A 15106-nucleotide genomic window follows, 5' to 3' on the forward strand; every position below is an offset into this window, starting at 1 on the left:
CCCGGGATTAACCGAGTGAACCTTCTTTGTACTGACTCGAGAGCAAGTATGTCTTTTCTTAAGTATGGACACCAAAACTGTATGCAGTATTCCAGGTGCGGTCTCACCAATACCTTGTACAACTGCAGCAATACCTCCCTGTTTTTATATTCTATCCCCCTAGCAATAAAAGCCAACATTCCATTGGCCTTCTTGATCACTTGCTGCACCTGCATACTAACTTTTTGAGTTTCATACACCAGGACCCCCAGATCCCTTTGTACGACAGTACTTTCCAGTTTCTTGCCATTAAGATAATAACTTGCTCTATGATTTTTCCTGCCAAAGTGCATAACCTCACACTTTCCAGTATTGTATTCCACCTGCCAAATCTCTGCCCACTTACTTAGCCTGTCTATGTCCCTTTGCAGGTTTTTTATGTCCTCCTCACTCACTACTTTCCCTCCCATCTTTGTATCATCTGCAAACTTTGATATGTTACACTCGGTCCCCTCCTCCAAATCGTTAATATAGATTGTAAAGAGTTGGGGACCCAGCACTGACCCCCTGCGGAACACCACTAGTTACTGATTGCCAGTCTGAGAACGAACCATTTATCCCAACTCTCTGCTTTCTGTTAGAGAGCCAGTCCTCCACCCACGCCAGAATATTACCCCCAATCCCGTGGTTTTTATCTTGAGCAATAATCTTTTGTGTGGCACCTTGTCAAATGCCTTTTGGAAGTCTAAATACACTACGTCCACTGGTTCCCCTTTATCCACCCTGTATGTTACTTCCTCAAAGAACTCAAGCAAATTTGTCAAACGTGACTTCCCCTTCATGAAACCATGCTGAGTTTGCCCTATTAAATTATGTTTATTCAAATGTCCCGTTACTGTCTCCTTAATAATGGACTCTAACATTTTACCAACCACAGATGTTAGGCTAACAGGTCTATAGTTTCCAGCCTTCTGCCTACTTCCCTTTTTAAATAAGGGTGTTACATTAGCAGTTTTCCAATCTGCCGGGACCTTTGCTGAGTCCAGGGAGTTTTGGAAAATTATAACCAATACATCCACAATCCCTAACGCCACTTCCCTCAAGACCCTAGGATGTAAGCCATCAGGTCCAGGGGATTTATCCGCCTTGAGTCCCATTATTTTACTAAGTACCACTTCCTTAGTGATTTTAATCGTATTTAGCTCCTCCCCCCCTCGAGCCCCCTGTTTGTCCAGTGTTGGGATATTCTTAGTGTCCTCTACCGTAAAGACTGATACAAAATATTTGTTCAGCGTTTTTGCCATCTCCATGTTTCCCACCATTAATTTCCCGGTCTCATCCTCTAAGGGACCAACATTTACTTTAGCCACCCTTTTTCTTTTTATATAACTATAGAAACTTTTGCTATCTGTTTTTATATTTTTTGCTAATTTACTTTCATAATCTATCTTCCCTTTCTTAATCAATCTTTTAGTTATTTTTTGCTGTCTTTTAAAGTCTTCCCAATCTTCTATCCTCCCACTAGATTTGGCTACCTTATATGCCCTTGTTTTTAGTCGGATACTATCCTTAATTACTTTACTTAGCCATGGATGGCTATCTTTTCTTTTACACCCTTTTTTCCTCAGTAGAATATATATTTTTTGGAAGTTGTAAAATAACTCCTTAAATGTACACCACTAATCATGTACCGTGTTACCCTTTAATCTATTTTCCCAGTCCACCCTAATCAATTCCGCTCTCATACCTTCATAGTCTCCTTTATTCAAGCTCAGCACGCTTGTTTGAGATCCAACCTTCTTACCCTCTAATTGAATGTGGAATTCAACCATGTTATGGTCACTCATTCCAATGGGATCCTTTACTAGGACATTTTTAATTAATCCTGTCTCATTACACAGGACCAAATCTAAGGTTGCTTGCCCCCTGGTAGGTTCAGTTACAGACTGCTCAAGAAACCCATCCCTAATACACTCAATGAACTCATCCTCAAGGCTGCTCTGCCCAATTTGATTTGTCCAGTTAATATGATAGATAAAATCCCCCATAATTATAGCTGTTCCCTTATTACAAGCCTCAACTATTTCCTGATTAATACTCCGTCCAACAGAGTTGCAACTGTTCGGAGGCCTATAGACTACGCCCACTAGTGCTTTTTTTCCCTTATTATTCCTTATCTCCACCCAAACTGTTTCACTATCCTGCTCCTTTGACCCAATATCATTTCTCTGTATTATAGTGATTCCTTCCTTTATTAACATAGCCACCCCACCTCCCCTCCCTTTCTGCCTGTCCTTCCTGATTGTTAAATAACCTGGTATGTTTAATTCCCAGTCATGGTCACCCTGCAGCCATGTTTCTGTAATGGCTACAAGATCATACCCATATGTAGTTATTTGTGCCGTTAACTCATTCATTTTGTTACGAATGCTACGTGCATTCAGATAAAGAACTTTCAAATATGTTTTGTGACACTTAGTTCCTGTTTTTTCCCCTTTTACTACTTTACCTTTTACGCCATACCTTCTGTCCCTTCCTGACATGTTCTGTTTTTTAATTCCCCTACTGCTACCTAAGTCTATGACCTTCTCCGTTGTCATTTCTATTATTTGCTCTCGAGAAACCTCCCCCCCACTAATTAGTTTAAAGCCCTCTCTACAGCCCTAGTTATATGATTCGCCAGGACTCTAGTCCCAGCACTGGCCAAGTGGAGTCCGTCCCAACGGAACAGCTCCTTCCTGTCCCAGTACTGGTGCCAGTGTCCCAAGAAGCAAAACCCATTTCTCCCACACCAGTCTTTGAGCCACGCATTTAACTCTTTAATTTTATTTATCCTAGCCAAATTCGCTCGTGGCTCAGGTAATAACCCAGAGATTATTACCCTTGAGGTTCTGTTTCTTAATTTGACCCCTAGCTGCTCATACTCCTTTAACAGAACCGCCTTCCTTGTCCTATCTACGTCATTTGTACCAACATGGACTACGACAACTGGATCCTCCCCCTCCCACTCCAAGTTTCTTTCCAGCCCAGAAGAGATGTCCTTAGCCCTGGCACCGGGCAGGCAACACAGCCTTCGGGACTCCCGCTCTTGACTGCAGAGAACCCTATCTATCCCCCTAATGATACTATCCCCTACCACTACAACATTTCTTTTTACTCCCTCCACTTGAATGGCCCCCTGTACCACGGTGCTGTGGCCAGGTTGCTCATCCTCCCTGCAGTCCTCGCTCCCGCCCTCACAGGGAGTAAGAACTTCGATCCTGCTTGACAAGAGCAAGGGCTGCGGCTCCTTCAACACTTCCTCTTGGATCCCTGTACCTGCCTCACTCGTAGTCACACCGTCCTGTCCCTGACCACGGACTACATCTGCATTAATTAATTTCATAGGTGTGACCACCTCCTGAAACATAGAGTCCAGGAACTTCTCCCCCTCCCTGATGTGTCGCAGTGTCTGAAGCTTGGTCTCAAGCTCTTTAACATGGAGCTTGAGTTCCTCTAGCAGCAAACACTTATCGCAAATGTAATCACCGTGAGCCTCAATGGGGTCCACCGGCTCCCACATTTCGCAACAGTGACACATCACCTGTTCACCCATATCTAAGTAATTAATTAAATTTCTTATTAGTTATGAAGACCCTCTGCCCCAATATAGATAATATTACACCACTATTCAATAGCACTTACCAACTTAAAGGTATAAAAGAGAAGGAAGAAAACCAACCAACCAGCTGATCACCAACCTCCTCCTTGAATACTGTCTGTGGGGCCTGTTTGGTTGACTCGTCTCGCTGCTCCGCCTCCGCAGTGCTGTCTGAGCCTGGGAGCGGGGAACAAAACAGAGCAAAAAACACACCCTCACCTCCCACTTGCTCTGACTCTCCACTTACCAAACTCTCACAGCACTCAATGCACAGCACTCTGTGCACCAGCACTAGTCCCGCCCCTTTTATACCCGGATTCTACTTCCGGTTTAAACTCCCCAGTAGTCTAATATACACTTAAAAAATTAAACTCACTTCAAATAATTAACTTTTTAACACACTAAAATTCACAAAATACACTTAAATGACCTCCAACCCAGTGTGCTGTATTGGGACGCCCATTTGGGACGTCTGCATAATTTATTTTATTCCTGTTGTAGAACCTCCTGATTTTCATTCCATTGAATACAAGCAATGGCTTCCTTTACTTCAGAAGTGACTCATGTTAACAATGTACTTAACATGATATGTCAGCACAGCAAAAGACCATGAACTAGCTGCATGTTATAATGAAACCTTTGTGTATAAAAACATTGTAACAGTAGTGCTGTACAGGAAACTTTTTTTTTATCCGGGACCGACGTGGTGCCGGTTCATCAAAAATTCCGGATAACCGAAAGCAAAAGTAAAAGATACGGAGAGCTGAGAGCTCCGTATAAAGCAACAAACCTTGTTGCTTAGCAACAGGTGCAGAAAAATGGCCACAAGTTCCAAGCGTCTCTGTAGCTTAGCAACAGCTGCAGCCACACCCTTGCACAGCAACAGATCGAGGAAGGCAAGTACAATATGAAGTAAAACATTCCTGAACCTACTCCTGAATTTTGCCGGTTAACCGAGATTTCTGGTTATTTAGGTGCCGGTAAATTGAAAGTTTCCTGTAGTTACACAACTATAATTTTAACAGACTCCCAAAATAAAGAAACAGCCCTCTGGTGTGATGCCACTTTCCTTATTTTATCGCCTTGGTTTGTTTTTGGTACATAAATGTTCATTTTCACTTGTCTGTACATTATGATTATTTTAACATGATGTGTGGCTTACTTATATCCTTTGTGTGCGTGTTGCTGAAGCAATTTTTTTTTGACATTATTGGTGTTTCTTTCTCTTGCTTGAACCGCACTCCATGTGTTTGCTATGGCCATGGGTTTGTAGGGTATTGATGAGGTAGGTTCACTGTTGCATGCCTGCCCTGTGCATTTAAAGGGGAAGACATCTGGCTCTTCCTCCTCCCTTCAAAATTCACACATTTCTCATCTGTGGAGGTGCCAGCTATCCTGTGAGACAGGCTAACAATGGAAAAAAAACTCAATGTGAAAATTGCAACAGAGACAGAAGGAAAAAAAACTACTGTTTTTCAGCTTTCACTTGATTCATAGTCATACCCTATTCTGTGCCCATTGTACATATTGACCAGTTAGTACATTAGCCTCATTACTTTAATGTGCTATTAACTGTTTACAAAATGTTCTGCCACTGAGGGTGCTCAGGGGTATACTGAGGGGGTCTGGTGACCATTACTGCTGCTGGACTCTGCACAGACATTGAGGTGCGCTAAGAAAACTAGCTGGCAGGCAGTCCCATAAATCTACATGTTTCTTATTGGAATTGTCAGAAATGCTCTTAAAAGAAAACTGGAATTTTTTAAACCATTTAGTTCCGGAGAATTTTAGGAATATATATTGGGGGTAATTTGACCCTAACTCGCTGGGCAGGAAACCCGCAGGATCGGGTGGAACACTAGTTTTACACCTGCTCAATATTACTCTCCACTGACTTCATTCAATACAGAATAAAATTGGATGGGTTGGAAAACCAGCATTTGACCCGATCACATCAGTTTCCCAATGGGCAGGTTAGGTTAAACTTGCCCCCATTGTTTTCCATGGGTCAATCTGTGTGATATCAATTCTTTTTTGAAAAGTTGTAAGGAAGAATATTCCAATTAGGCCCTAATTCTCCCCCCGGGAATATTGTATTGCATTCTATTACCATATAAGGCCAAAATGATAACATTGTAACTATGTAGTAATAAATGGGGCAAATTTGCCATCAAACTCAAAATTTGGTATCAAAAGGAACTGGTTCATATTTGACTGCTTCTGTAATGTAAATAGGGTTTAAGATTCTGTTGGTAGGAATCTATTTACACTCCAATGTTCAATTTTGAGGAAACCAATATTGGATTCAAACTGATTAGGAATCATTTTTGGGGGCACATTGGCCCTGAATTTCCGATTGGAGGCTTCCTGCAGGCAGATGCCTCCGATCGGAAAAAAATCTATGAACTTACCTGCTGGTTCCATAGATCCCAAGACTTGCGATCCTGGGCCTCGCCTCTTCGAAATGCGCAGAGGCCCAGGTATCCCATGGATGCATGCGGATCGCAAGCGCTCCTGGGATCACGTGGGCCAGGCAAACCAATGAAAGAAGGGAACCCCCTTCATACTTTTGACAGTTCTGTACGGACAGAACTGTGAAAAGTATGAATGGGGATCAAATTTAAAAACACACTAAAACATTAAATAAATTTTTTAAAAGCATTACATATTTGAAATTAATTAAAATGCCATTTAATTAAATATTTTAAACAAAATTATTTTTTGAAAAAAATAATTAAATGTTTTTACGGGGCTAAAAATAAACTTACCTTTTTTAATAGTATTTTTAAATTATACATTAGTGATCAAATTTTATTTTTCTATTTTTCAAAACTCTTATGCTGGTAAAAGTAGGCCTTATGCCTGCTTTTACCAGGCGTAAGAATTTGACAGGCTTTCAGCGGGCGGAAGTTGTGCAAAAAGCGCAACTCTCTGCCTGCAGAGGCACTTTTCCTGGGCAGGCAGATGATCTGTCAAGAGAATTCTTGACAGGTCGCAAGTGCCGGTTTTCAGCGGATGCACTTCGCATGCCTAAACCCAGAACTTGCGCGGCCCTTTACGGACGCGTACACACCTCGTACACACCCGTGGGGGTCGCAAAATGCAGCCATTGTAATGAGTAGGGTATCAGATCTAACAGAATAAGGAAATGATGCAGTAATTGTATGTCACTTGTAATATAATGACGTGTGTTTGAACTTAGATTTGTTAAGGCCATTTGTAACTGACCATTGATGAAGATCTTCAGTAAGTTTTGAATTTGTTTGAAATATATCTAGCCGAATCTATGAAAAAAAAACTACCTTATAAAATCAGACCATTTTATAGAAATATTATCTAAACAGCACCTAATTAGGTTATTGATCCAAGGGTCAGTAGAATATTAGTTTACTGATATGCTACAGGTATTCTGTATTCAGAAACATGTGTAGAATCTAGCAGTTGTAATGAACTGAAGACAATTCATAAATATCACAAATTATAATAACTTGTTACCTTTCAAATCAAAGCCTCTTCAGTATTATTTTACAGTTGAATGTTTGTTTTACTGTATGCTGTCTATTGTAATTATTGGTTGCTTTCACTGTTATGCCTGTGCCCACAAAGTGCTCGTCATAAGCAGATTATCCCATGGCAGCAGTGCCACTATTTCCATCACCACATTTTAAATAAACACTGAACTTTCTTTAATTAAAAAAAAATCAACTTCGTTGTTTTATGGTTCATCCTGTCATGAATTCCTCCTTTTAACCAATATTATTAACAGTATTATAATAGTCTACCATCTTCCTCTTTAAATGTTAACATTCAGCATACTCCAGCCAGTGCTGCTGTATTGTGTTTCAAACAATCCAGGAGCATGAGAACGATGGCTGCCATCCTTCCAGTTATTGTGCAACTTTAGACACAAGTTAGTTTCCAATAGGTTCTCCGGCGCAGCACTTTTAGCAAAGACATGTCTCTTCCTAACGTACCTGGATTGTTGGCATTTCTTTTGAGAAGAACTAATTTCATTTGTTTGATATGTACAAATAGGTAAAATACAATTCATAGCTGTAATGCAATAGAGACCAAGTTAAAAGTAAACTTATGACCTCAAAGCACATTTAAGCTCATATAGAACATCATTCTGAATCTCCTCCTTACACTTTGATTGCCAGTATATTCATGCTCCATTTTTTTAACTGTTCTGTTCATTAACGTCATTCGTTGAACTTAATACAGATGCCATGTTGTGATTATATATTGGCAAGGGAAGCAGCATTAATTTGGCAGTAAAATTAGAGGTGCATATTCAAGATTTTGAAGGTGAATTTTGTATTTCCAATAAGGGTTCTTATCCTAGCCACTTAAAAGTTTTAAGTGGGGTGGGATTTTTAAGGAAACAAATGTTACTGCTTGATTTGTCACAATATTTCTTCTGGATTGCAAATGCCTTATAAAGATGTATAGCTTGAGCTAGTTACCCAGAAGTATGTGTTTTACCTGTGTTCTTTTCCATCAGGATGGGTTGACCCCACTTCACTGCGCAGCAAGGAGTGGACATGATGGAGCTGTAGAAATTCTGCTTGAGAGGGGAGCCCCAATGCTTGCTAGGACAAAGGTGGTTAAGTGCTCAGTGTTACATAGTGTACAATTTAAGAATATGTGTCCCAGAGTAATGCCTAATAGATTTGTTATTTAATTAATAAAATCTGTGAGCAAATTTCATTCCTGCATTTTTGAGGTTGGGAAAAAGTATGGGAGCTTTGGACATCGGTAGTGGGGAAAGTGCTAGAGTCCATTATAAAAGATGTAATAGCAGAACACTTGGAAAACAGTGACAGGATCAGACAAAGTCAACATGGATTTACAAAAGGTAAATCATGCTTGACTAATCTACTGGAATTCTTTGAGGATGTAATTGGTAGAATAGATCAGGGAGAACCAGTGGATGTGGTGTATTTGGACTTTAAGAAGGCTCTCGATAAGGTCCCGCATAAGAGATTGGCGTGCAAAGTTAAAGCACATGGGATTGGGGGTAAGGTACTGACTTGGATAGAGAACTGGTTGGCAGACAGGAAGCAAAGAGTTGGAATAAACGGGTCCTTTTCTGAGTGGCAGGCAGTGACTAGTGGGGTACAGCAGGGATCGGTGCTAGGACCCTAGCTATTCACAATATATATTAATGACCTAGACGAGGGAAATGGATGTAATGGGCTTGATTTTAACTCAGCCGTCAGGCGGGCTTTGAGGCGTGTGGGGGGTTAAAATCGCTAAACCTGGGGGTCGGGACCCCCTCCCGCCTGGTTCCCGACACGTAGCCATTTTAACCCAGGTGTGTCTGATGGTCCTGAATCAGTCCCGCCTGCAACAGGCGGGACTGGTCTTTAGGGCCCTTAAACAGCACTCATTGGCCTTTATAATCCTATTTTAACAGGCCCTTGCCTGTTTAACCCTTTTCCCACGTAAAACATGCCTGATGGGGATCACGCCTGTGAAATCTGGCGTGAGCACTATTGGCTTGCTGACTATCAGCTGCAGGTCAACCATTAAAGAGGAGATTTGAGCAGTCATCATTTGCAGGTGGCAGGACTTTGTTGTTTCAGGCCTGGGGCAACTTTTACCAGGCTTAACCACACCTGTGGAAGGTTGGAGCCTCACACACTTCTCCAGTGTGACCTCCTGCGAAACCCCTCTCGCCAGCCTCACTCAGCGCTTCCTCAACTGAGGCATCTACCAGAAGCATGGGAGGCCCTTTTTTCCTTCCCTTCTTGGCATTAGAGGACCTCCAGCCCCATTCGCGAAATGACACACGCCACAACTGCAGAAGTTGCCATCAGAATTTTTACGCAAAACAAACAACTGATGGCATTTTTACAGAATACACAACATTTCAGCCAAGTGACTACCCTTGTGACTATTTGTGCTTTATTTTCCTCTTACGCGTGCTCCTACATAGTGGTTTCCCTGTGGCTTCAGCAGATGTGGAGGCCCCTTGCTCACTTTCCTGCTGCTCCTGTCTCGCCACCTTTGGCGGGCGTCCTCTGGGGTGGCGAGCCTGTGAGGGCTCATCAGCAGTCTGCTGCTCCTGTGGCTGTGCAGGAGTTGAGACGTCTATCTCACTTGGGTGTGGACTCCGGCGGGGCTCCGACCGAGGGCTCTGCAGTGGCATGGAAGTGTGAGCGCTTGGAGAGGAACCCCCACTTCCTTGAGGTCTGCCACCAACCTCCCTCTCGTGGGTCAGCTCCCCCTCCGCGCCTGCAAGTGGCTTGAGAGCACCTTGCTGCACATCAGGGGGGGCCATGGGGACCTGTGTCTGCAATGGCAGTCCTACTCAGAAGGACTTCCATCAAGGTCTGGTTTCTCTGTTCAATAGATGCCCATTGCTCCTCAAGAGATGTCATTCTATTCTGAACACTCACCATGTTTTCCATACCCTGGCGACTAACCTCCTCCATGGCCATAGCCCTCCTCTCCACTACTGTAGCCAACCTTACCACGGAGGCAACAATCATTTCCATGCAGGAAGCCATCCTTTCCGTGTTGATGCGTTCATGCACCAATGACTCCACAAAGGCTCTGCTCATGTTCGCTATGGACTCCTCCATTCGCTCCACACTCACAGCAACCCTAGAGACAAAACCTGCCAGAGACTCCTGTATCTGTGCCTGGAGTTCCATCACCTCTGATCTTACGGATGGACCCAGATGCAGAGGGTCAACATGCAGCTGAGTCGAGCTGGCAGAGTCCTGCGCCCTCCGACGAGGACTCTCCACTGCTGTCCCTGTCTCCACAATCTGCTGATGCTCACTTGTGAGCTGTGATACACCAGGTGACAACTCTACTCTATGACCCGAAGGTCCCACCGAGGTGTGAGCATCTGCGCTGGTGCTGGGTGCGCTTATTTCTGATGACGCTGCGCCATCAGAGGTTGCAGATTCCTCTGAGGAGTCTGGCATCTCAGGCTCTTCCTCCTGCACACTGGGGTTGAGGGCTCTCGATGGTCCTGTGGGGGAGTCAAGGAAAAAGTTTGAGATGTGATGCCAAGGTTACATGCACATTGCATTTTGCAGATGATCATAAGTCCATATGATGTAGCTTCAGAATCATTATCAGCGACTCATGCAATGCCAATGAGAGAGATGGAAAACTGTTCTGTCACCAGCTTGCGGGGATGCACCTGTCTCTCCTTCCCCAACTTCCGCATCAATGTCAGCCCCGACAATCTCCAGGACGCCTTCCTCCCAGGGGGTGAGCTGGGCTAATGAGGGCGGCCCTCCTCCTGTCCTGGCTCGTTCTCTCCTGTTGTGAGCTCTCTTTTCCTGCAATGAGGGAGACAAGTGTAGGTTGAGTGAGAATGAAGGAGTGAGTGCAGAGATTGCATAGCATAGATACTTAGAAGGAGACAAAGATGGAGAGAGGTTGCAAGACCAAGGGTCCTCCCTGTGTGTTGTCAGTTGTGTTCAAAGCATCAGAGTGAGAGGGAGTGTGAGGGCTGCATGGTGGAATAGTTATGTGAATGTGAGCATAGAGAGAGAGGGAATGGGTAAGGATGCATGGATGTGAGTGTCAAGTGGGATGTGGAGGAAGAGATTGCTAAAGCTGTGTGCTGTTGAGGAAAGGCAATGGGGATCAGATTGAGGGTGATGGAAACTTCATACAGTACTTACTTTTCCAATGCGATGAAGGTCATGGAATCTTTTCCTGCACTGCATCCATGTGCGCCGTGTGAGCCCCAAGGAGTTGACTTCACCAGCCACCTGTAGCCACACAGCCTTGGTCTGACTGGGAGGCCTCTTCCTCCTTGAAGAAGGGAACAGGACCTCCCTGTGGGCCCTAGCACCATCCAGCAATGCCTGGAGTGAAGCCTCATCAAATTTGGGGGCAGCCCTTGCCCTCCCGCTGGCTGTTGCTCCTGCAGGCTCCCGTGCCATCTCAATGGTGAAGCTTGGAAGCCTGCAGAAGAAGCAAGGCTTGCTGTGGGCCCTAAAAGCAGCAGCAATGATGATGTCATATTCTGCGACTTTCTGACTGGAAATACTCAATTGCCAAGGCTTCCCACACGTTGGAAATCAATTGGCCAATTGAGTGAAAATTGCATCAATCTCACAGACCCATTTTAATTCGTGTGGGAAACACCAAATTCGGGGAACCCGACAATTCCCCGCACCTGAGTTAAAATCGAGCCCAATATCTCCAAGTTTGCTGACGACACAAAGCTAGGATGTTCTATGTGCTGTGAGGAGGATGCAGAGAAACTCCAGTATGATTTGGACAGGTTGGGTGATTGGGCAGATGCATGGCAGATGCAGTATAATGTGGATAAATGTGAGGTTATCCACTTTGGTGGCAAAAACAGGAAGACAGATTATTATCTGAACAGCAATAGATTGGGAAAAGGGGAAGTGCAATGAGACCTGGGTGTTTTTGTGCACCAGTCGCTGAAGGTACGCATGCAGGTGCAGCAGGCGGTTAAGAAGGCAAATGGTATGTTGGCCTTCATAGTGAGAGGATTCGAGTACAGGAACAAGGATGTCTTGCTGCAGTTGTACAGGGCCTTGTTGAGATCACGCCTTGAGCATTGTGTGCAGTTTTGGTCGCCTTATCTGAGGAAGGATGTTCTTGCCATGGAGGGAGTGCAGCAAAGATTCACCAGGCTGATACCTGGGATGGCAGGAATGACGTATGAGGAGAGATTGGGTCGATTGGGCTTATACTGGCTGGAGTTTAGAAGAATGAGAGAGGATCTCATTGAAACTTATAAAATTTTAATGGGGCTAGACAGACTAGATGCAGGAAGGATGTTCTCGATGGCGGGGAAGTCCAGAAACAGAGGTCACAGTCTAAAGATAAGGGGTAAGCCATTTAGGACTGAGATGAGGAGGAATGTTTTCACCCAGAGAGTGGTGAACCTGTGGAATTCTCTACCACAGAAGGCAGTTGAGGCCAATTCATTAGATATATTCAAGAAGGAGTTAGATATATTTCTTAAGGCTAAAGGGATCAAGGGATATGGGGAAAAAGCAGGGACAGGGTACTGAATTTGGATGATCAGCCATGATCTCATTAAATGGCGGAACAGGCTCGAGGGGCCGAATGGCCTACTCCTGCTCCTATCTTCTATGTTTCTATGACATGATGTGCTTGACCTGGGAATGCTTGATGCTAACACTGGGTGCAGTGGGAGTCCCAAACCATGTTGTTAATCCTCCCTCCTCCATTCCCCCACGACCTGTAAAAGCTAGAATATGGGGGTAGAAGTCTCTTCTTCATATAAATGTTTACATTTATGCTCAGTATATCATATGAACATGGGAATGTAAAGAATAGGAGAGTAGCATTGCAGTTCATGTGGCTAGTCCCAATGTCCAGGAAATATTATATCCCATGAATGAATGGCACAGTGGCTTTTAAAGGAGTAGTATTGCTATTTCGAAGTTCTTGTGCATGGAAAAGGATTGTGCCACAGCAAAGCTGTATTATATTGTAGTACAAACTTGCATGTGGCTTTCTGAGTTTCACTTTAGCTTTTTATTAAAAATAATAACATAAGGTCTTACTGAGTAAAAGCACCATGTGGGTTGGTACTAAACAGTACAGGCTCAAAATGCTCATGGTTCAGTCCCTAGTCTTTCCTGAGTTATCTGATCTTAATCCAGTCAAGGGTGTGGACAGAACAGTTGGCCTCAGCACTTCTGGAGTAGGGATGGCACGTGCCACAAAATCACAGGGGTCCTCTTTGCCGCGTGTACAGGCAACTGGCCAGCGGCTCTGCCGGTCAACCTTCCAAAGGTCAAAATCCTAGCCGCTTCCTAGTGGGAGGCAACACCCATGGAAGAGATTGGAACATTTTGTTTTAAATGGTAAAAATTATTTCCACTGACAGATGTAATCACTTTGTTGTATTGCAGCTTTTAATACTGTGCCCTTTCTGTCGAGCATCGGTAATTTCTGCGGGGTTCTTCTGATCTCCTGCTGCAACTTCAGCAGAAACCCTTGAGAAACAGCTAAACGGCTGCTTTTGCCATTTCTTCGGAGATTCTGCCATAGTTCTGATGGAAGATTGGGGAACCTTCGTGTAAATTGTACCCCAAGATTTTTACATGGCAGCAGGTCCTTAAATTGATAAATGCTTTTCTGAAAACAAATCAAAAATTCTTTTTCATGTGTGGGAGTATACACCAGCCCCAGTACTTCCTGTGAGGGTTCTGCTGGTCTAACACTGTAACTTAAGCAGAAGGTCAGCGGAAACCCTGGACAAACGATGGCTGTTTACTCCCTTTCTCCGGAATTTCTGCCATTCTTCCACCAAAGTTATGGCAATTGATCGGGGAACCCCCCACCCCACAGAAAACCTACCCCTGTTTTGAGTGATTAATAATAGTCTTCCTATTTCTTCTTCCTTTTTGTGTGAACAGAATGGTTTATCACCCCTCCACATGGCTGCACAGGGAGATCACGTGGAATGTGTCAAGCATCTTCTGCAGCACAAGGCGCCTGTTGATGATGTCACGCTTGACTATCTAACTGCGTTGCACGTCGCTGCTCACTGTGGTCACTACAGAGTCACCAAGCTTCTTCTGGACAAGAGAGCCAATCCCAATGCCCGGGCACTGGTAAATACAATTAAGTTTGCAATTGTAGTAAACGATCAATGATAGTGCATAAAAAGGTAGACGATTTATTAATTCAACCGTACGCTTGTACTGATTTGTGCTGTGTATGCAGGTATTATGATCAGAAGTTATAATCATCGGTTCTATACCAAATATATAATTGCACAACATAATAGAAAACAGTGGTGCCAAGAATAGAGTGTTTTTTGTTGAGTTTTTTTCAATCTCCCCTTACCCTCTTTTAGTTCTCCCAGCGAACAACATGTTACCTGTCCTCAGGGCTCTGTTAATGCTAACTTATAAATGGCCACGAGGAAGAGCTGCCAGAGCGACTTGCGCTTGATTTTCTGCTATATAGGGAAGTGCGTAGTTGGCACGTGGCCCCTCTATTTGATTGCATGTGTCAAATTGAGAACTTACTGCACACACAAAGTTGGTTTTGTAGCACAGAGCGTCAGGGCACTGACGTACCATGTCACTATATTACTTTATCAAGCACAGTGTTTTAACTTGAGGACTTTTTCTTTTACTTCTTCTTGCATTTATCACTTCATACATCTTTTTATGTTACAACTAAGGTTGAGATTCTTTCTGTCGATAATTTTAATGGAAAAGTTCAGCGCAAGTGCAAAGCAGATATTAACACCAAATATTTTGCTAAAATTAGCGCAACGGTAGGAATTTTGTAGCAGGTGGTATTGAAAGAATGTATTTCGATGGTAATTATATTACAGTACATGCATTAATTAACTGCTCTACATCAGATATATTGTGTGTGAGATTAGCATTGAGATTCATATCTTTTCTACAATGTTGTATTTTGTTACAGGTATGCGTATCCAGCTTTAATTCTGTTTTGTTTGAAATTATCCACTTCACAAATAAATGG

The 15106-nt window shown here is 43.5% G+C and overlaps 1 protein-coding gene across 33 annotated transcripts in view; it reads left to right on the forward strand.

Annotated features, from left to right (window-relative positions):
* The window catches only part of ank2b (ankyrin 2b, neuronal), a 1120520-nt gene that overhangs the window by 853876 nt on the left and 251538 nt on the right, over nucleotides 1-15106 (forward strand). For all 33 annotated transcript variants that reach the window (XM_085962266.1, XM_085962253.1, XM_085962237.1 and 30 more), the window contains 2 exons: nucleotides 8124-8222; nucleotides 14020-14217. In XM_085962266.1, coding sequence (XP_085818392.1) covers nucleotides 8124-8222; nucleotides 14020-14217 — 297 coding nt within the window. The remainder of the gene's footprint in view (nucleotides 1-8123; nucleotides 8223-14019; nucleotides 14218-15106) is intronic.

This window comes from Somniosus microcephalus, chromosome 2, assembly GCF_052327205.1.
Source record: "Somniosus microcephalus isolate GS21.2 chromosome 2, FLI_Smic_1.0, whole genome shotgun sequence".
In the NCBI taxonomy this organism is placed as follows: domain Eukaryota; kingdom Metazoa; phylum Chordata; class Chondrichthyes; order Squaliformes; family Somniosidae; genus Somniosus; species Somniosus microcephalus.